The sequence below is a fragment of the Lytechinus variegatus genome, chromosome 9 (assembly GCF_018143015.1).
Source record: "Lytechinus variegatus isolate NC3 chromosome 9, Lvar_3.0, whole genome shotgun sequence".
Classification (NCBI taxonomy): Eukaryota; Metazoa; Echinodermata; class Echinoidea; order Temnopleuroida; family Toxopneustidae; genus Lytechinus; species Lytechinus variegatus.
In genome coordinates this window covers 12,135,112-12,156,268 of record NC_054748.1, presented here as the reverse complement: position 1 = coordinate 12,156,268, position 21,157 = coordinate 12,135,112, and the positions used below count along the sequence as shown (strand labels likewise).

Here is a 21,157-nt window from a genome sequence, read left to right as displayed (position 1 = left end):
ATGATATGACTGAAAAAAACAAAGGGAGTTTGTGGTGTTAATGGAGAGACTTGAGTGGAAGATTTTTTACCGTTTGTACTACTGGTACTTCATTTCCGAATAGCTTTTTTTAAGAACATGGTATATTGCAATAGCTGATGAAATAACTTGAAATAACTAAAAAGTTTTGAAATAATTACTGTGTTCTAAATTAATGAAATGGTGCAAAGAATGTTGATATTCTTCGGGTAGCTTTCTTTTAAACCGGAGTCCATAGCTCACTCTACATAGATAAAAGTGAGCAGTAACAAGGTGTTTGATGAGGTTAATGGAGACTTGTGTGCAGGAGACATTTGGTTAACCATTTGTACTACTCCATTACTAAATATTTTTTTTTTCAAGAACATGTTATTTTCCAAGAAAAAACTGAAAAAAAAATGAATGGAGTGAATTGTGTGGAAGAATCTTTTTTATCATTTGAATTACTTCATTTGAACATGGTATATTCCAATAGCTGATGAATTTGAAATTACTTGATATACATAAAAAAACGTATAATTACCGTGTTTTAACTAATAAACTTATGCAAAGAATATTAATATTCTTTGGGTAGCTTTCTTTTAAACTGGAGTCCCTAAATCACTCTACATGGATATAAATGGTAACAATAGTGCAGTATGGTATGTCATCCCGTAGGACTAGCGTGCCAAAATTGATTTTTTTGGGTTGTTTTGGCTTCAATAGGGTCCCTTTAGACCAAAAATGATGGTGTTCAAATTTTCAGCCCCCTCCTTCCCTTCATGGGGGTCCTTTTTGGCGCCATATTTGCCTGTACAAAGCCCAATAGGAAAATACATTGTTTTCAACCTTATTTCTCACTTTTCTTCGCCAATTTTATTTTTTAAGTTGTCTGAGGTGTACAAGAATGAATTTTTGATGGTGTTGTGATGTCAATATTTTTTCACTTTTGCCATATGGGGGCGGATTTTGCAAAAAATGCCCCCAAATTGTAAAATATTACCCCAAAAATGTAATTTTCCCCCTTTTTTTCATTAGAATTAAGACAAAAGATTACAAAATGAAGTGCATGTGTCTTTTTGTACAGTCCAATAACAGAGAAATACATATACAACTTTATATGATTATTCTTGGTAAATTGATGTAAAAGTCAACCCCATATATTTTATGCAGTGAAAACCTAACTACAACACTAGAGGGCACTATAACTTATCATGATGATATTAGTGTGGTACGGTTATCATGACACAGCTCCTGCAGGATTTTTGTGCCAAAATTTTGTTTTTTTTATTCACTGGGGACCAATCTATCAGGAAGTGATAGGGTTCCAGTTTTCCCCACCCTCACCCACTGCCTGAGGGGGGGGGTCACATATATCAAGACCTACTAAAATCAGGAGTATTAGCAATTTTGCGCCAGGTTAAAAAATGAATTGTTTTATGGTATTTTATCATCCCTAGCTAGACAGCTAGAATGCTTATATTGAAGGCTTCAAGATAGCCTAGAGTCCATGGTAATGGATGTCAATTTTGGTGTTAATACGCTCTCGTAATAAATAGAACTGAACTGGGTATAGCCTGAGAACAATGCTGCTGGGAATTACCCTAATTGGAGCAGTGGTCAACGTCTTCATTTTCAGATAAATTTACCGACAGGTGTGGTTTATAATACGTAGTCCAAGGAATAGAGGTTTTCTTCAGTCAAAAACCTGGTGAACAAACATCTTAGCCTTCAAGGAACAGTTTTGCAGCAGGGAAACCAATTTCATGTTTGAAACATCATGATACAGTGGGCTATCTTGAATGATGAGCCATGATATGAGGATGAATTCATTATGATTTCATTTTCAGACTTTTTATGAGGTCCTCCATATTGTTCACAGTTATTGGAACTTGAACATATGAAGAAAGCCCTTTGCCTCGTTGTGCTTTTGCCAACAAGAATGCAAAAAAATATTGTTCAGGATAAATATATGTATGCATGTATGAATGTATGACACTTCACATTTTATTCATTATCATTTGAAGGCCTACTCGTCGGATGTTATTTGAATTTTGAAATAAACAATTATTTCATGGATGTGGTGAAGATGATAAGACAAAAAGTCAGTCATGTTTTACATTGATATGTGAATACATAATCGAAAAATGAAACATATATTGATCGATTGTCCACAATTGAATCATATGGGTGCACGGAGTTAAGTCATGCACTGCTATATATGGCAAATGGGACAACAAGAAAGTGGCAGTACCTCAGTGTGGTATGCATTGTTGGTTTAGCTATGTTGGGATGCTAGTATGTGTTAACTATGTGGTCAAACTGATGGCTTTCGGCCATCAAATTGGTTTTAGTGCCTTCAGTTATCATGGTTATTTCCATTCGGTGGATGTTACTCAAGTTTTCAGTTTCAGATTTTAGCTTATCTTGATTCCAACAGAACAGTATATAAAATCCATAATAAATACTAATAATAAATAAATGAATAAAATAAAATTATAACTCAGAATGGTATGATATGTACCGTATTTGTTGGAATTAAGTGTGAAGTGAATAGCTAAATGCCGTGGTTGGATTTTATTGATCGATTGTCCACAATTGAATTATTTGTGTGCATTGGGTTAAATTATGCACTGTTATACATGTATGGCAAATATGACAAGAAAGAGGCAGTACCTCAGTGCGGCATGCATTGCCAGTTTAGCAATGTTGGGATGCCAGTATTTGTTAATTATATGATCAAGCTGAAGGCCTTCAGCCACCATTGATAACTTATCAAAATTAGTGATGCAATGAATTTCAATTTTGAAGCTTGCAATAGGTTGTATCAAAATCATGATACTTAAGAAAATGCCATATTATCTTGTCTTCCTTCATATGTATTGTTTAGTTTTGGCATGGTAATTTGATTTTAATTGTGAATGAAGTTCTGACACGGTTGTGTTTTAATGTATTTCTATTGGGAGATTGTTTCCAACAGCTGAATACATTGAAGTGTTTTTCATGCTCTCATTATACTTGGGATGGATATTTGTTCATATACTTGAATTGAATTTTTCTATCTGGTTTTGGAATGCAATAAGTGAAATATTCAGGTGGAAACTACCCTGCCTAAGTGTTCTTTGGCGGCGAGCTTTTCGCTCGTTGGCGGTATTTATCAATTTGGGCCTTCATCACACTTGCATATAACTAGAAATGATATTAGCAGTCGTAATACTTGTAATTTCGACCAGGAGCCTCGCTCGATTTTACATGCGGGGAGGTATACCTGAAGGAAAGTGATGGGGGCCCGGTTGGAAAAACTTTTGCTGGAATCGTTGATGAAAGCTGGGAATGGGCGGTGCACCCTGGATACATAAAAAACTTCCCCGTCTGATCGGGCATTCCTGACGGCTAGCAAGGGGGGGGGGGCTCATGGCAATGCAGAGGGGACATTCGTTTGTGAGGGGGGTTCTAGCCGTGGCCTTCTCTGGCTACTTACATGTACTTGGTTTTCACATATTTTGATTCAAGGTTTATGTATGGGGTGCAGATTGCATTTATTCACATAATTCCTCATTCAGCATAGATTTCAGCACTAGTTCTGTATTTGTGTTACCCTGACTTTACAATTACAATATTCATGATATGATGTGAATTCAGTTGGGTTTTACAATTACAAGAGGCATATTAATGTGTATTCATGTATTACCATGGAAAATGAGGCATGTAAAACTGACAGTAAATAATGTTGAATAAAAGCCACGAAAAACGCATGATTCGAATAGCTTAACGATTCTCATTCAGGCGTGAATAAAAATCCTTAAAAAATAAAAAACAAACAACTGTTCATATCTTCAGTTAATCAATCAGAAGCAATGATAAAATATTGGCACATATTCCACAAAGCAAAATAGCTTTCCGATTGACATTTTCCGAACAAATCTTGTTCCTTTTGATTTGGCAACTTTATAAAAAATTGAAAGGATCTTACCATAACAGACAGGGGCAGGTGGAGAAAGAGTCCCATCATTACACAAGAGCTCTGTTAGAATGCCCATACCAGTGGAGTAGCCCATGTCACAAGCTACAACGATACTTGCATCATGCTCCAACGTATCATTTATTGTATGATTTGAGAAAGGAATTTCTAGTAAGTCACAGTTTTCTGTATAAAGGGGAAAATGGGATACCTGGCTTAATAAATTACAATCAACATTGATAAATTGAATTATCATCAAGTCAAGTAATGCTAAAAAACTAGTATAAGTTATGGTTTTCTAAATAAAACATTGCCACAACCTACAAGAATTATAATAAAAAAACACCTTAAAAATCATCTTTTGATTAAAAATCCTTAAAAAGTCAAAAACAAACAACTGCTCATATCTTCAGTTAATCACTCAGAAGCAATGGTAAAATATTGGCACATATTCCACAAAGCAAAATAGCTTTCAGATTGATATTTTCCAAACAAAATCTTGTTCCTTTTGATTTGGCAACTTTATTCAAGATAGAAAGGATCTTAAACAAAGATCCTTTCTATCTTTCCAATTACCTGTAAATATTGTGATTGTATGTGATTTTGAATACCAATAAAACACATAATTAAAAAAAAAAAGATAGAAAGGATCTTACCATAACAGGCAGGGGGAGGTGGCGAAAGAGTCCCATCATTACACAAGAGCTCTGTAATAATGCCCATACCAGTAGAGTAGCCCATGTCACAAGCTACAATGATACTTGCGTCATGCTCCAACGTATCATTTATTGTATGATTTGAGAAAGGAATTTCTAGTAAGTCACAGTTTTCTGTATAAAGGGGAAAAATGGGATACCTGGGTTAATAGATTACAATCAATGTTAAGAAACTGAATTATAATCAAGTCAAGTAATGCAAAATATACTAGGATAAGGAATGGTTTTCTAACTAAAACATTGCCATATCCTACAAGATTTCTAAATATGAAATCCAAAAAAAGCGAAAGCATCCTTTGGTAATTAATCTTTGAAATATCAAAAACAAACAAATGCTTGGTTCTTATGTCATTTAATACAATCAGAACTCATGCAGACAAAATGGCACATACTACAAAGCAAAATACATGTGGTTTGCAGATTGACATTTTCTGAACAAATCTTGTTCTTCTGATTTGGCAGCTTTATTCAAGATAGAAAGGATCTTACCATAACAGACAGGAGATGGAGAAAGGGTCCCATCATTACACAAGAGTTCTGTTAGAATGCCCATACCAGTAGAGTAGCCCATGTCACAAGCTACAACGATACTTGCATCATGCTCCAACGTATCATTTATTGTATGATTTGAGAAAGGAATTTCTAGTAAGTCACAGTTTTCTGTATAAAGGGGAAAAATGGGATACCTGGCTTAATAAATTAGAATCAACGTTGATAAATTGAATTATCATCAAGTCAAGTAATGCTAAAAAAGTAGTATAAGGCATGGTTTTCTAAATAAAACATTGGAACAACCTACAAAAATTATAATGATAAAAAAACCTTAAAAATCATCTTTTGATTATAAATCCTTAAAAAATAAAAAACAAACAACTGCTCATATCTTCAGTTAATACAATCAGAAGTAATGATAAAATATTGGCACATATTTCACAAGGCAAAATAGCTTTCAGATTGACATTTTCCAAACAAATCTTGTTCCTTTTGATTTGGCAACTTTATTCAAGATTGAAAGGATCTTACCATAACAGACAGGAGGAGATGGAGAAAGAGTCCCATCATTACACAAGAGTTCTGTTAGAATGCCCATACCAGTAGAGTAGCCCATGTCACAAGCTACAACGATACTTGCATCATGCTCCAACGTATCATTTATTGTATGATTTGAGAAAGGAATTTCTAGTAAGTCACAGTTTTCTGTATAAAGGGGAAAAATGGGATACCTGGGTTAATAGATTACAATCAATGTTAAGAAATTGAATTATAATCAAGTCAAGTAATTCTAAATAAACTAGTACCCCTTTTACACATGATTTTCTTAGCCCTGGACTATCGCTAACCCCGTACTATTTTTTTCCTTTTCACACATGCCAAACTGTTATTGCTGACCCCGGATAAGGAATGCTTGCTTTTCACACACGAAACTCGCTAATACCTCTTAACGCGCAAAGCGAGTTAATGAGAGGTTATCTCAGGTCAGACTAGCTGGACAACAACATATCTCGCCAGCGGTACGTAACAGGTGTTTACAAGGAAGGGGCCTGGTCAGGCGAATTCCTTTGGCCTGGTGGAGATATGTTGCGATGCCAAATATGGTATTGTTCGGACTTCACGAGGATGCGTGGCCCAAAAAATGTTGCATTGCGAATTTTGGTAGTTCGGACATCACAAGGAGGCGTGGCTAAAGATGCTACGTCGCGTTAGCTGACGTGGTAATTTCGGGAGGGGGCAAAATCCAATTTCTAACAAGTTAGCATTCTTCTTCGTGGACGACGGGTCAGATAATCAAACAGTTGTTCACGTTGTTAATTCCTTAACTTCGAAATGTCCTAGTGTAATGAAACTGGTTCGTTTGCTTGTAGTTCTCTGTTTGGAGCATAATATTATGTTCAAAGCACGTTACGTGCCAGGCTCTCGCAATGAAAAGGCTGATGCCCTCTCTCGTTTTCAGATGGACAGGTTTCGCAGGTTAGCTCCAGGCGCAGATCTGGCTGGCAGCAAGCTTCCCGCCCATCTTTGGAGCAGCTTCGTATAGAGAGAGAGCATCTGTTGCTTTCTTCGCGGGCGCACAGCACTCATCATACTTATAGGAACGCTTGGTCTGTGTTTAAGCAGTTTCGGCTGCAATATCATTATGATATAAGTATAGCTCCTGACGTTGAGCAGGTTGCTCAATTTATTGCTTATCTCTCTTGGAATGGGTATGCGGGGGCAACAATAAGTACTTATATTTCAGGCCTGGCTTTTACGATGCAAACATTGGGTTGGCCTGACGTGACTGACGCTTTTGTAATCCGGCGGCTGGTAGACGGGTGCAGACGGAAAAAACGCTCGCCGCGATACCCGGTGTCCCATTACTCTACCTATTCTCAAATCCATCCTAAATTCATTGACTCACGTATGTGTCAATACGTATGATTTGGCATTGTTTCGGGCTGCCTTTTTAATCGCTTTCTTTGGTTTTCTTCGAGTAGGGGAGTTCACGTCTCGATCTAGACATGAACCCGTTCCTTTATCAGAAAAAGATGTTATTATTCAAGGAATGGGTAATCAAGCAAAATTGCGCATTATGATTGCGAAGTCTAAAACAGATCAAACTAGACGTGGATGCTCGATTTTAATTCCACAGAATGTTGTTTCGTATTTATGCCCACTTCGCGCTGTAAATGATTACCTCGCTCTGCGGAGCTCGTGCGGCTCTGCCTTTTTCCGTCATTTTGACTCGTCACCCCTAACGAGGCACAATTTTGGCAAAGTTTTAAGACGTGCCATTACTTTTTGCGGTTTACCCGTTGCTCACTTCTCTTCCCATTCTTTCCGTATTGGGGCTGCAACTTCTGCAGCCATGGCGGGTGTTCCCGATGTTTGCATTCAAAATATGGGGCGCTGGGCTTCCAACACACACAGATTGTATATTCGACAACCTGTCCCCCCTTAATTTAAGCAATTTTTGCCAGTATGTTTATCGCCTTTCTGTTTTAAATACCAGTTCGTGCAAAATTTAATATCGACCTAATGTTTTATGAATTTGTTTTGACACCCTCTAACAAGCAGTATATATTATCTTTACTCTCTCTCTCTCTCTCTCGCTGGTTGCCATGGTGACGGCGATGGTTACTTTACCCAATAATAGCTCCATGGGCGCAGACAGACTTGCTCGCCCTCTCTTATTAGACTGTGGGCTTTGCTACTCTTATCATGTTTATGGTAATTATGTAACCCCCCCCCCTTTAGAATGCACAATTGGTGCCGCTGTTTCTTTCCTTTTCTCTCTTCCATGTGCAGTTATTTGGAGTTTCAACGTGGGCCGTGTCAGCCTTCCACGGAATCGTACGAGAGGAAGGGGGCGAATCACTTTTCGCTGACGTGGTCAGACCCGCTCTAAATGGGGGCGGGCCCTCACAACTCGGCGCGTGCCCGAGTCCTAAAGCTCAATACATCCGCGAACATGAGGATCGACCCTTGATTTCTTTGTCGCGGAGTGATATCACTGGACAAACAGCTGTTTTACCTCCGTCAAGCAATCGCTGGCTCGGACGTCGCGAACGATTGGACCTTTTTTATGATCAGATGTTGTAACCTGAATACATTATCCAGAACTCATACGTGGACTCATGAGATTTCAAGTTACCGCAACTTCACTGTTTAGTTGATAAGCCCCACCCCCCCCCACTTTCATAGAACATTAGACTCTTCGCCAGTGAACTGAATGAGCAATATTCCTGCTAGATGGTATAATGCGTCCCCGTTCGTTTAATGCACCCCCTCTTTCCCAGCTTCTTAGCGTGGACCTTGTATATACAGCATGGTTGGAACTATTGCATCATATTGTGTTGTGGCGGCGGGCTGACGATGAGTCATCCCGTTTGGCGGCATTCCATTTTTTGCCACAACACATTATGATTCTTCACTTATTATGGGCTTCCTGAGATAATAATTTTCAGTTATTTAGACCAATTTCGTATATTCCACTCCTCAGGTTATAATGTGAACGGGGCGTGGTTCGTCACCCGATTTGGATGAGGCCACCAGCGAATTCCATTTAGGACCAAACATTAACGTTGCCTCGTTCACATTCTAGTTCGGGGCCGTTGGTGGGGCTTCTGAGCACTAGTTTCTGTTTTAAAAGTTTTCCTGCATAAGCTCGTGTTGCAAACGGGAATCTTTGCTTCGTAGCTTTGCAGATGGATTTTTACGTTTCCCACATTTGGCCAACATGACAAACTGGTGTCTTTGTCATGAATGTGGATGGACTGTTTTAATTTTCAATTGAGGAGATTGGTTTAATAACTTATATTTTTTCGCATATGACACATCTCAGGAGGCTTTACGTTTATACATGTATTATTATGTTTTAATTCTTGCATTATATTATTTTGGCTTTATTTGATGCCACATCATTTTACATTTCGGTATACATCATTTGGAAGATGCTTTTCAGAAACAATTTATTAAACTCCACGGAAACTGCATTTACTCGCCTCTCGTGTATTTTGTCTGGGTTGAGATAATACCTCTTAACGCGCAAAGCGAGTTAATGAGAGGTTATCTCAGGTCAGACTAGCTGGACAACAACATATCTCGCCAGCGGTACGTAACAGGTGTTTACAAGGAAGGGGCCTGGTCAGGCGAATTCCTTTGGCCTGGTGGAGATATGTTGCGATGCCAAATATGGTATTGTTCGGACTTCACGAGGAGGCGTGGCCCAAAAAATGTTGCATTGCGAATTTTGGTAGTTCGGACATCACAAGGAGGCGTGGCTAAAGATGCTACGTCGCGTTAGCTGACGTGGTAATTTCGGGAGGGGGCAAAATCCAATTTCTAACAAGTTAGCATTCTTCTTCGTGGAGTCGAGTGGAAAGCATCTTTTATCTCAATTCACCTGTTTTGTGCCACATACTTCCTGTATTTTTCCCTCCTCCACCCCCTTTTCACCCCCACTAATTTTTCAACATCAAGATGTTTTGTTTTATGTTATTCATTCTAACCTGCATGTGAGCTTCGGGCCTTAAGCCTGGTCGCACACCCAAAGTGGGCCGCAAGGTAATTCCATCCAACCTGTTCATTTTTTGCCACAACACATTATGATTCTTCACTTATTATGGGCTTCCTGAGATAATAATTTTCAGTTATTTAGACCAATTTCGTATATTCCACTCCTCAGGTTATAATGTGAACGGGGCGTGGTTCGTCACCCGATTTGGATGAGGCCACCAGCGAATTCCATTTAGGACCGAACATTAACGTTGCCTCGTTCACATTCTAGTTCGGGGCCGTTGGTGGGGCTTCTGAGCACTAGTTTCTGTTTTAAAAGTTTTCCTGCATAAGCTCGTGTTGCAAACGGGAATCTTTGCTTCGTAGCTTTGCAGATGGATTTTTACGTTTCCCACATTTGGCCAACATGACAAACTGGTGTCTTTGTCATAAATGTGGATGGACTGTTTTAATTTTCAATTGAGGAGATTGGTTTAATAACTTATATTTTTTCGCATATGACACATCTCAGGAGGCTTTACGTTTATACATGTATTATTATGTTTTAATTCTTGCATTATATTATTTTGGCTTTATTTGATGCCACATCATTTTACATTTCGGTATACATCATTTGGAAGATGCTTTTCAGAAACAATTTATTAAACTCCACGGAAACTGCATTTACTCGCCTCTCGTGTATTTTGTCTGGGTTGAGATAACCCCGGACTAGTGGTTCTTGTTGATCATTCTTAGTACAAGTACTTCACTCGTATCCTTTTTACACACGGTAAAATTTCCTTAACCCCGTACTATAGGTGGGGCTAAATTGCCTTTTAGCCCCACCTATAGTACTGGGTTAAGCTTAGCCTACTTTCGTTTCACACTAGCGATCTTAACCCCGTACTATCGCTCTCAGCACCGCAATTGCTGGGATATCCCTGCTTTTTTGCGGGGCCAAATAATCCCGCACTAAAGGTCGGGTTAGCCCACTTTGCAAAAATGCTGTGTAAAAAGAAAGTGGGCTCAATTTAACCCCGTACTATAGGTGGGGCTAAATGGCAATTTAGCCCCACCTATAGTACGGGGTTAAGGAAATTTTAGCCTGTGTAAAAAGGGTAAAGGATAAGGAATGGTTTTCTAACTAAAACATTGCAATATCCTACAGGATTTCTAAATATGAAATCCAAAAAAAGAGAAAGCATCCTTTGGTAATTAATCTTTAAAATATCGAAAACAAACAAATGCTTGGTTCTTATGTCATTTAATACAATCAGAACTCATGCAGACAAAATGGCACATACTACAAAGCAAAATACATGTGGTTTGGAGATTGACATTTTCTGAACAAATCTTGTTCTTCTGATTTGGCAGCTTTATTCAAGATTGAAAGGATCTTACCATAACAGACAGGAGATGGAGAAAGGGTCCCATCATTACACAAGAGTTCTGTTAGAATGCCCATACCAGTAGAGTAGCCCATGTCACAAGCTACAACGATACTTGCATCATGCTCCAACGTATCATTTATTGTATGATTTGAGAAAGGAATTTCTAGTAAGTCACAGTTTTCTGTATAAAGGGGAAAAATGGGATACCTGGCTTAATAAATTAGAATCAACGTTGATAAATTGAATTATCATCAAGTCAAGTAATGCTAAAATAGTATAAGGCATGGTTTTCTAAATAAAACATTCCCACAACCTGCAAGAATTATAATGATAAAAAAACCTTAAAAATCATCTTTTGATTATAAATCCTTAAAAAATAAAAAACAAACAACTGCTCATATCTTCAGTTAATACAATCAGAAGTAATGATAAAATATTGGCACATATTCCACAAAGGAAAATAGCTTTCAGATTGACATTTTCCAAACAAATCTTGTTCCTTTTGATTTGGCAACTTTATTCAAGATTGAAAGGATCTTACCATAACAGACAGGAGGAGATGGAGAAAGGGTCCCATCATTACACAAGAGTTCTGTTAGAATGCCCATACCAGTAGAGTAGCCCATGTCGCAAGCTACAATGATACTTGCATCATGCTCCAACGTATCATTTATTGTATGATTTGAGAAAGGAATTTCTAGTAAGTCACAGTTTTCTGTATAAAGGGGAAAAATTGGATACCTGGGTTAATAGATTACAATCAATGTTAAGAAATTGAATTATAATCAAGTCAAGTAATTCTAAATAAACTAGTACCCCTTTTACACAGCGCCATTATGATTTATAGTTTAATTGTGCCACCACAAGTGGCTTCCCATATATGTATGCGGCGACTCTGCCACGATCAATAAATGTCTCACAACTTATTCAAATCGTCTGTAGTTTCCTCTTATCTAATTGCGTGGTGGCAGCGGTGGGATCAGAATTCCGCGGCTAACTTTCGCTACCAGGATCAAAGAATCCGGATTGGGGGAAATCTCGCTCAGAAACTTGGGGACAGGCGCTCACCAGGTCTAAATGTGGTGTGATAGTTTGGGTAGGCATACAGAGTTGAGTATTTATAAAGCGTACGTAGTCCCATATATATTATGTACTGTACTGCAATGCGCGCCGCATCGACGAAGCGATGCACGGTCGTGGCGGAGCCCACCCGCGTCGGGCTCGCATCTATACAGAGATGTGTAGCCGTCGCTGAGGCACCTCAGCGTAGGTGTCCTCCTGCTGTAGAGCATAAGTCTATCGTGACTAAATCTAAGAATGACACCCCATTTTTCCCTGCCAGTGTTAGGGGAACCCCCGAACAGTTGACAGTGGAATTGCATAGTGGTTCTCCTTTGAATTTGATAAGTGAGTCTACTGCTGATTTCTTTGGCCTTGAAGTTGTAATCGATATGTTTGGTTACAGTGACTATGTTGACCCTGAAGTGTCGTTTGCCTTACCATCTGGTATTGTTGGCATTACATCTTTTTCTCTTTTCTATGATGGATGTGAGTTGTATTATGATGGTTTCGTGGTTGAAGACAGTGTGGTGAACTTTGATGTGATGGCTGGGGCTCCCTTTATGGAGAAGAATGATGTTTCGATTCGACCTTCTAAACGCCAAATCATGTTTGGGGACTACCATACTTTTTCTTACATGTCATCATCTAATCAATTCCAATCTAATCCCACTAGTATGAATGAGTTAGATGAGCTGGATCGTGCAGTGGGTATGATAATGCAAGGATCTGAGAGTGAGTGCAAACACACTAATCCTGGATTTGACAGTGAGTGTAAACACACTCTTCCACTAAATGATAATAACATACACAATGAGGTCATGGATGTTGAGTGTAATGTAGAGGTGAATGAGACTGAAGCTGAGCATTCACACATTCACCAGTCCAATGACAATGATAACATACACAATGAGGTCGAGTGTAGTGTTGGAGAGAATGAGACTGAAGCTGACCATTTACACAATCGCAAATCCAATGACATTAATAACATACACAATGAGGTCATGGATGTTGAGTGTAATGTAGAGGTGAATGAGACTGAAGCTGACCATCCGCACATTCACAAGTCCTATGACAATAACATGCACAGTGAGTTCGGATTGATGACCAGTGTGGAGACTGAAAGCGTTATGACTGAGTATGATGTTGGAAACCCAGACTTGGGATTTACGTCACCACTTCGTGAGTCGAAGATGGATGGTGAGATTGGTGAGACGTTGAGTGAAAGCGTTGAGATAGTGTCAGTCACAGAATCCAAAAGCTGTAAGCCTGCTGTGAGTACTGACGATAATTGCTGTGATCGCGCTAAGCTATGCGTAAAGACAGTAGGTGCAGTTGGGTCACATTACAATTGTCAGGTAAAACATCGACATGAACATGATATTAGTTGCAGCGGTGACCTATCGTGTGTAAAGGTCGTAGGTGAAATTAGGTCACATAACAACAATCAGGAAAATTACCAACATAGACAATTTTACAGTGTTCCTGATACTGAGCCTAGCTCTGCATCTGGTGTTCCTGGTACTGAGCCTAGCTCTGTTGTTCCTGATACTGAGCCTAGCTCTGGCATTCCTGATACTGAGCCTAGCTCTGGTGTTCCTGATACTAAGCTTAGCTCTGTTGTTCCCGACACTGAGCCTACATGTAGCTATGGCGTTCTTGATACTGAGCCTAGCTCTGGTGTTCCCGGTACTGAGCATAGCTCTGGCATTCCCGGTAACGAGCCAAGCTTTGACATTCCTGATACTGAGCTTAGCTCTAATACTAAGCCTTCCTGTAGTGTCATGGTAATGAGCCTTACATTAGCTCTCTTGTGTCTTGTCTTGAACATAGCTCTAGTGGTAGTATGCTCTTGTTTCATCGTTACTCATGTTTCGGAAGCGGAGCCTAGCCTTGCTGTTGCAGGTTATGTACACAGTGCTGACATCACTTCAATAGAGCATTGTGCCATCATTCGATCGCTTTCGCCTGACCTTTATTCTCCTTTCACTACAGTAGAGAACCGTATTCGCGAAATCCATGATCGGCTTGAAAACCAAACCGCTGACTACCCGTCAGACATAGAGTACGTCAATGAGAGTATCCGCAGTACAAATCGTTATTTCGGTTTCGTTCGTTGTACACGTGATCATGATATGCCCAGACATGTTTGTGGTGTCTGCAACACAGATCGTTTTCGGCATTTCGTCTTCGTTCATTGTACACGCGATCATGATATGCCCCGGCATGTTTGTGGTGAGCCGTGTCACCGCACAGACGCTTACCTTGATATTGCGCTGTGTTCCTCTCTCATCGATAGTAACCATCACTATACGAGTCTCTTACCTTATGAGGTGTTCTATGGATGCACAGCTTACATGCATTCTGTAGCTAGTATCATCTGGTCGCCCTACATGGACTGTATAGCTTATAGTACAATAGACAAGGATTTGGCACCTTGCCTTAGTCCCAAGACGCCTACTCTCCTACAGAATCCTGCTGATCGATTGATATTGCCTGTTGTCCATCACGCTACTGATCCTGATGTGATTTTGCTGCTATCTTACCTGTGTGACTACATCTGTTCTGGTAACCAGTCCTCTGCATATGATGTCATGACTAGTCGTCCCACCTCACCGCTCTTTGAGGACGGAAAAGCGGCCCACAGTAGCACACCCTTACTCCATGTTCATGGAAGTTCGTCACGCACCGTATTACCGGTTTCCGACCCAGTCCGTACCCCTGCTGTTGTTGATCAGCCCTTGAGGATCCAACCCCCCGTTGGATCTTGGCCTAGATGCGTCGCGACCATTGGACACCAGGATTGGCTTCTATGGACTTGTGGACCTCGCCCACCGTCGCCCTTTTCTGATGTACCTCGCATGATTCCCTACCCCTGATGGAACTCACTTTTCTGGTCGGAGTGTGGTTGTAATGCGACCTTGGCTTTCTGGACTCTTTCAGGCTCATATGATGACTTCGCACACAATGATTTTCGCCGTGTTTGGTGACTGCCCCGTGGGCTTTATGTTTTTTCCCACTTCAGCATGCACGGTGGCCCACAGCCCCCCCCCCCCGCCGTGTCCCTTGGTAATATCTGCAGGAGTGACAATAATGTTTAAAGTGTCTACATTTTACCAGTGTTGTATTATGTTTTTTATTATTCATTCCCTGTATTGTTACTCATGTTTTGCTTGGGGATACGGGTATGGTTTCGCTATGTTTGTGCTTATTTTTTATTTATAGATATATACAAGTATAGAGTTGCAGTTGGTTTTAAATTTGTCATGGTTTTACCACACAACAAATGTCAATGTGTTACTACACTGATTGGATGCAGGACATTGGTTAAATTTGTATTACGGCATACTATAGTCTTTGTTTCGTTTTTGAGTATTTTTTTTTTGATGCCGTGTGTGCATACTTTCGGCCGTTTACGATTATTAGTAGTGTACTGACCATATTTGGAAACAAGCCTTTTTTTTGTGTTTTTTTATATTCAGTAGTGAATCCACATGACTTGTTTCATTTGGTCACATTTTTTTTGTTTTTTTTGTATATGGTCGTGATTAAAGAGTGCTTTTGTGGTATTATTTATGCCTTTGATTTGTTAGAAGTGGCATGTATGCGTGCTGTTGAACATTATGTACGCAATTTGACCAGGCAGTCAATTTCTTTTTTATTGTTTAAAACAAAGCGAAGGTAGTTGGGATAAGTGTATTGTTTTAATATATTTTGAGGTTTTATATTAATGACCTGTATAGTGGAATTGTTATATGTCCTTTATCCATACTATACGTATATGGCTATTATTTGAGGTTTGTTATTAATTACTCGTATAGGGGAATGGATTTGATCCTTATCATTTGCACAAATCATATTTAGACTGAAACAGTTATGGCCATTTTTGATATACCTACTGTTTAAGTGTCACCCTACTTATGTTATTCTGTTACTTGAATATTTTTATTGGTGTTCATGCGTTTTGAATATGATTTCATACAGTCAAATTGAAGCTTGATTTTGGATCTGTTTAAAGAAAAAAAAAGAGAGAAAAGAATGAAACGTAATCACGCCATTATGATTTATAGTTTAATTGTGCCACCACAAGTGGCTTCCCATATATGTATGCGGCGACTCTGCCACGACCAATAAATGTCTCACAACTTATTCAAATCGTCTGTAGTTTCCTCTTATCTAATTGCGCAGGATTTTCTTAGCCCTGGACTATCGCTAACCCCGTACTATTTTTTTCCTTTTCACACATGCCAAACTGTTATTGCTGACCCCGGATAAGGAATGCTTGCTTTTCACACACGAAACTCGCTTACCCCGGACTAGTGGTTCTTGTCGATCATTCTTAGTACAAGTACTTCACTCGTATCCTTTTTACACACGGTAAAATTTCCTTAACCCCGTACTATAGGTGGGGCTAAATTGCCTTTTAGCCCCACCTATAGTACTGGGTTAAGCTTAGCCTACTTTCGTTTCACACTAGCGATCTTAACCCCGTACTATCGCTCTCAGCACCGCAATTGCTGGGATAACCCTGCTTTTTTGCGGGGCCAAATAATCCCGCACTAAAGGTCGGGTTAGCCCACTTTGCAAAAATGGTGTGTAAAAAGAAAGTGGGCTCAGCTTAACCCCGTACTAGAGGTGGGGCAAAATGGCAATTTAGCCCCACCTATAGTACGGGGTTAAGGAAATTTTAGCCTGAGTAAAAAGGGTAAAGGATAAGGAATCGTTATCTAACTAAAACATTGCCATATATCCTACAGGATTTCTAAATATGAAATCCAAAAAAAGAGAAAGCATCCTTTGGTAATTAATCTTTAAAACATCAAAAACAAACAAATGCTTGGTTCTTATGTCATTTAATACAATCAGAACTCATGCAGACAAAATGGCACATACTACAAAGCAAAATACATGTGGTTTGCAGATTGACATTTTCTAAACAAATCTTGTTCTTCTGATTTGGCAGCTTTATTCAAGATTGAAAGGATCTTACCATAACAGACAGGAGGAGATGGAGAAAGAGTCCCATCATTACACAAGAGTTCTGTTAGAATGCCCATACCAGTAGAGTAGCCCATGTCACAAGCTACAACGATACTTGCATCATGCTCCAACGTATCATTTATTGTATGATTTGAGAAAGGAATTTCTAGTAAGTCACAGTTTTCTGTATAAAGGGGAAAATGGGATACCTGGCTTAATAAATTAGAATCAACGTTGATAAATTGAATTATCATCAAGTCAAAAAATGCTAAAAAACTGGTATAAGGCGTGGTTTTCTAAATAAAACATTGCCACAACCTACAAGAATTATAATAATAAAAAACACCTTAAAAATCACATTTTGATTATAAATCCTTAAAAAATAAAAAACAAACAACTGCTCATATCTTCAGTTAATACAATCAGAAGCAATGATAAAATATTGGCACATATTCCACAAAGCAAAATAGCTTTCAGAGTGATATTTTCCCAACAAATCTTGTTCCTTTTGATTTGGCAACTTTATTCAAGATAGAAAGGATCTTACCATAACAGACAGGAGGAGGTGGAGAAAGAGTCCCATCATTACACAAGAGCTCTGTTAGAATGCCCATACCAGTAGAGTAGCCCATGTCACAAGCTACAACGATACTTGCATCATGCTCCAACGTATCATTTATTGTATGATTTGAGAAAGGAATTTCTAGTAAGTCACAGTTTTCTGTATAAAGGGGAAAAATGGGATACCTGGGTTAATAGATTACAATCGATGTTAAGAAATTGAATTATAATCAAGTCAAGTAATGCTAAATAAACTAGTACCCCTTTTACACAGGATTTTCTTAGCCCTGGACTATCGCTAACCCCGTACTATTTTTTTCCTTTTCACACATGCCAAACTGTTATTGCTGACCCCGGATAAGGAATGCTTGCTTTTCACACACGAAACTCGCTTACCCCGGACTAGTGGTTCTTGTCGATCATTCTTACTACAAGTACTTCACTCGTATCCTTTTTACACACGGTAAAATTTCCTTAACCCCGTACTATAGGTGGGGCTAAATTGCCTTTTAGCCCCACCTATAGTACGGGGTTAAGCTTAGCCTACTTTCGTTTCACACTAGCGATCTTAACCCGTACTATCGCTCTCAGCACCGCAATTGCTGGGATAACCCTGCTTTTTTGCAGGGCCAAATAATCCCGCACTAAAGGTCAGGTTAGCCCACTTTGCAAATATGCTGTGTAAAAAGAAAGTGGGCTCAGCTTAACCCCGTACTAGAGGTGGGGCAAAATGGCAATTTAGCCCCACCTATAGTACGGGGTTAAGGAAATTTTAGCCTGTGTAAAAAGGGTAAAGGATAAGGAATGGTTTTCTAACTAAAACATTGCCATATATCCTACGGGATTTCTAAATAGGAAATCCAAAAAAAGCGAAAGCATCCTTTGGTAATTAATCTTTGAAATATAAAAAACAAACAAATGCTTGGTTCTTATGTCATTTAATACAATCAGAACTCATGCAGACAAAATGGCACATACTACAAAGCAAAATACATGTGGTTTGCAGATTGACATTTTCTAAACAAATCTTGTTCTTCTGATTTGGCAGCTTTATTCAAGATTGAAAGGATCTTACCATAACAGACAGGAGGAGATGGAGAAAGGGTCCCATCATTACACAAGAGTTCTGTTAGAATGCCCATACCAGTAGAGTAGCCCATGTCGCAAGCTAAAATGATACTTGCATCATGCTCCAGCGTATCATTTATTGTATGATTTGAGAAAGGAATTTCTAGTAAGTCACAGTTTTCTGTATAAAGGGGAAAAATGGGATACCTGGCTTAATAAATTAGAATCAACGTTGATAAATTGAATTATCATCAAGTCAAAAAATGCTAAAAAACTAGTATAAGGCGTGGTTTTCTAAATAAAACATTGCCACAACCTACAAGAATTATAATAATAAAAAACACCTTAAAAATCATCTTTTGATTATAAATCCTTAAAAAATAAAAAACAAACAACTGCTCATATCTTCAGTTAATACAATCAGAAGCAATGATAAAATATTGGCACATATTCCACAAAGCAAAATAGCTTTCAGAGTGATATTTTCCAAACAAATCTTGTTCCTTTTTATTTGGCAGCTTTATTCAAAATTGAAAGGATCTTACCATAACAGACAGGAGGAGATGGAGAAAGAGTCCCATCATTACACAAGAGTTCTGTTAGAATGCCCATACCAGTAGAGTAGCCCATGTCACAAGCTACAACGATACTTGCATCATGCTCCAACGTATCATTTATTGTATGATTTGAGAAAGGAATTTCTAGTAAGTCACAGTTTTCTGTATAAAGGGGAAAAATGGGATACCTGGCTTAATAAATTAGAATCAACATTGATAAATTGAATTATCATCAAGTCAAGTAATGCAAAATATACTAGGATAAGGAATGGTTTTCTAACTAAAACATTGCCATATCCTACAATATTTCTAAATATGAAATCCAAAAAAAGCAAAAGCATCCTTTGGTAATTAATCTTTGAAAGATCAAAAACAAACAAATGCTTGGTTCTTATGTCATTTAATACAATCAGAACTCATGCAGACAAAATGGCACATCCTACAAAGCAAAATAATGTGGTTTGCAGATTGACATTTTCTAAACAAATCTTGTTCTTCTGATTTGGCAGCTTTATTCAAGATTGAAAGGATCTTACCATAACAGACAGGAGGAGATGGAGAAAGGGTCCCATCATTACACAAGAGTTCTGTTAGAATGCCCATACCAGTAGAGTAGCCCATGTCGCAAGCTACAATGATACTTGCATCATGCTCCAGCGTATCATTTATTGTATGATTTGAGAAAGGAATTTCTAGTAAGTCACAGTTTTCTATATAAAGGGGAAAATGGGATACCTGGCTTAATAAATTAGAATCAACGTTGATAAATTGAATTATCATCAAGTCAAAAAATGCTAAAAAACTGGTATAAGGCGTGGTTTTCTAAATAAAACATTGCCACAACCTACAAGAATTATAATAATAAAAAACACCTTAAAAATCATCTTTTGATTATAAATCCTTAAAAAATAAAAAACAAACAACTGCTCATATCTTCAGTTAATACAATCAGAAGCAATGATAAAATATTTGCACATATTCCACAAAGCAAAATAGCTTTCAGAGTGATATTTTCCCAACAAATCTTGTTCCTTTTGATTTGGCAACTTTATTCAAGATAGAAAGGATCTTACCATAACAGACAGGAGGAGGTGGAGAAAGAGTCCCATCATTACACAAGAGCTCTGTTAGAATGCCCATACCAGTAGAGTAGCCCATGTCACAAGCTACAACGATACTTGCATCATGCTCCAACGTATCATTTATTGTATGATTTGAGAAAGGAATTTCTAGTAAGTCACAGTTTTCTGTATAAAGGGGAAAAATGGGATACCTGGGTTAATAGATTATAATCGATGTTAAGAAATTGAATTATAATCAAGTCAAGTAATGCTAAATAAACTAGTACCCCTTTTACACAGGATTTTCTTAGCCCTGGACTATCGCTAACCCCGTACTATTTTTTTCCTTTTCACACATGCCAAACTGTTATTGCTGACCCCGGATAAGGAATGCTTGCTTTTCACACACGAAACTCGCTTACCCCGGACTAGTGGTTCTTGTCGATCATTCTTACTACAAGTACTTCACTCGTATCCTTTTTACACACGGTAAAATTTCCTTAACCCCGTACTATAGGTGGGGCTAAATTGCCTTTTAGCCCCACCTATAGTACGGGGTTAAGCTTAGCCTACTTTCGTTTCACACTAGCGATCTTAACCCGTACTATCGCTCTCAGCACCGCAATTGCTGGGATAACCCTGCTTTTTTGCAGGGCCAAATAATCCCGCACTAAAGGTCAGGTTAGCCCACTTTGCAAATATGCTGTGTAAAAAGAAAGTGGGCTCAGCTTAACCCCGTACTAGAGGTGGGGCAAAATGGCAATTTAGCCCCACCTATAGTACGGGGTTAAGGAAATTTTAGCCTGTGTAAAAAGGGTAAAGGATAAGGAAT

At 38.7% G+C, this 21,157-nt stretch overlaps 1 protein-coding gene across 1 annotated transcript in view; it reads right to left on the bottom strand.

Moving 5' to 3' along the window:
- Window positions 1–4,246: 4,246 nt before the first annotated feature.
- Window positions 4,247–21,157, bottom strand: part of LOC121421810 — a 45,667-nt gene continuing 28,756 nt past the window's right edge. Inside the window, exons 30-39 of the mRNA XM_041616610.1 lie at window positions 20,338–20,511; window positions 19,253–19,426; window positions 17,626–17,799; window positions 17,089–17,262; window positions 11,581–11,754; window positions 11,050–11,220; window positions 5,698–5,871; window positions 5,164–5,334; window positions 4,615–4,788; window positions 4,247–4,278 (exon numbers count right to left, since the gene is read on the bottom strand). Coding sequence (XP_041472544.1) covers window positions 4,247–4,278; window positions 4,615–4,788; window positions 5,164–5,334; window positions 5,698–5,871; window positions 11,050–11,220; window positions 11,581–11,754; window positions 17,089–17,262; window positions 17,626–17,799; window positions 19,253–19,426; window positions 20,338–20,511 — 1,592 coding nt within the window. The remainder of the gene's footprint in view (window positions 4,279–4,614; window positions 4,789–5,163; window positions 5,335–5,697; window positions 5,872–11,049; window positions 11,221–11,580; window positions 11,755–17,088; window positions 17,263–17,625; window positions 17,800–19,252; window positions 19,427–20,337; window positions 20,512–21,157) is intronic.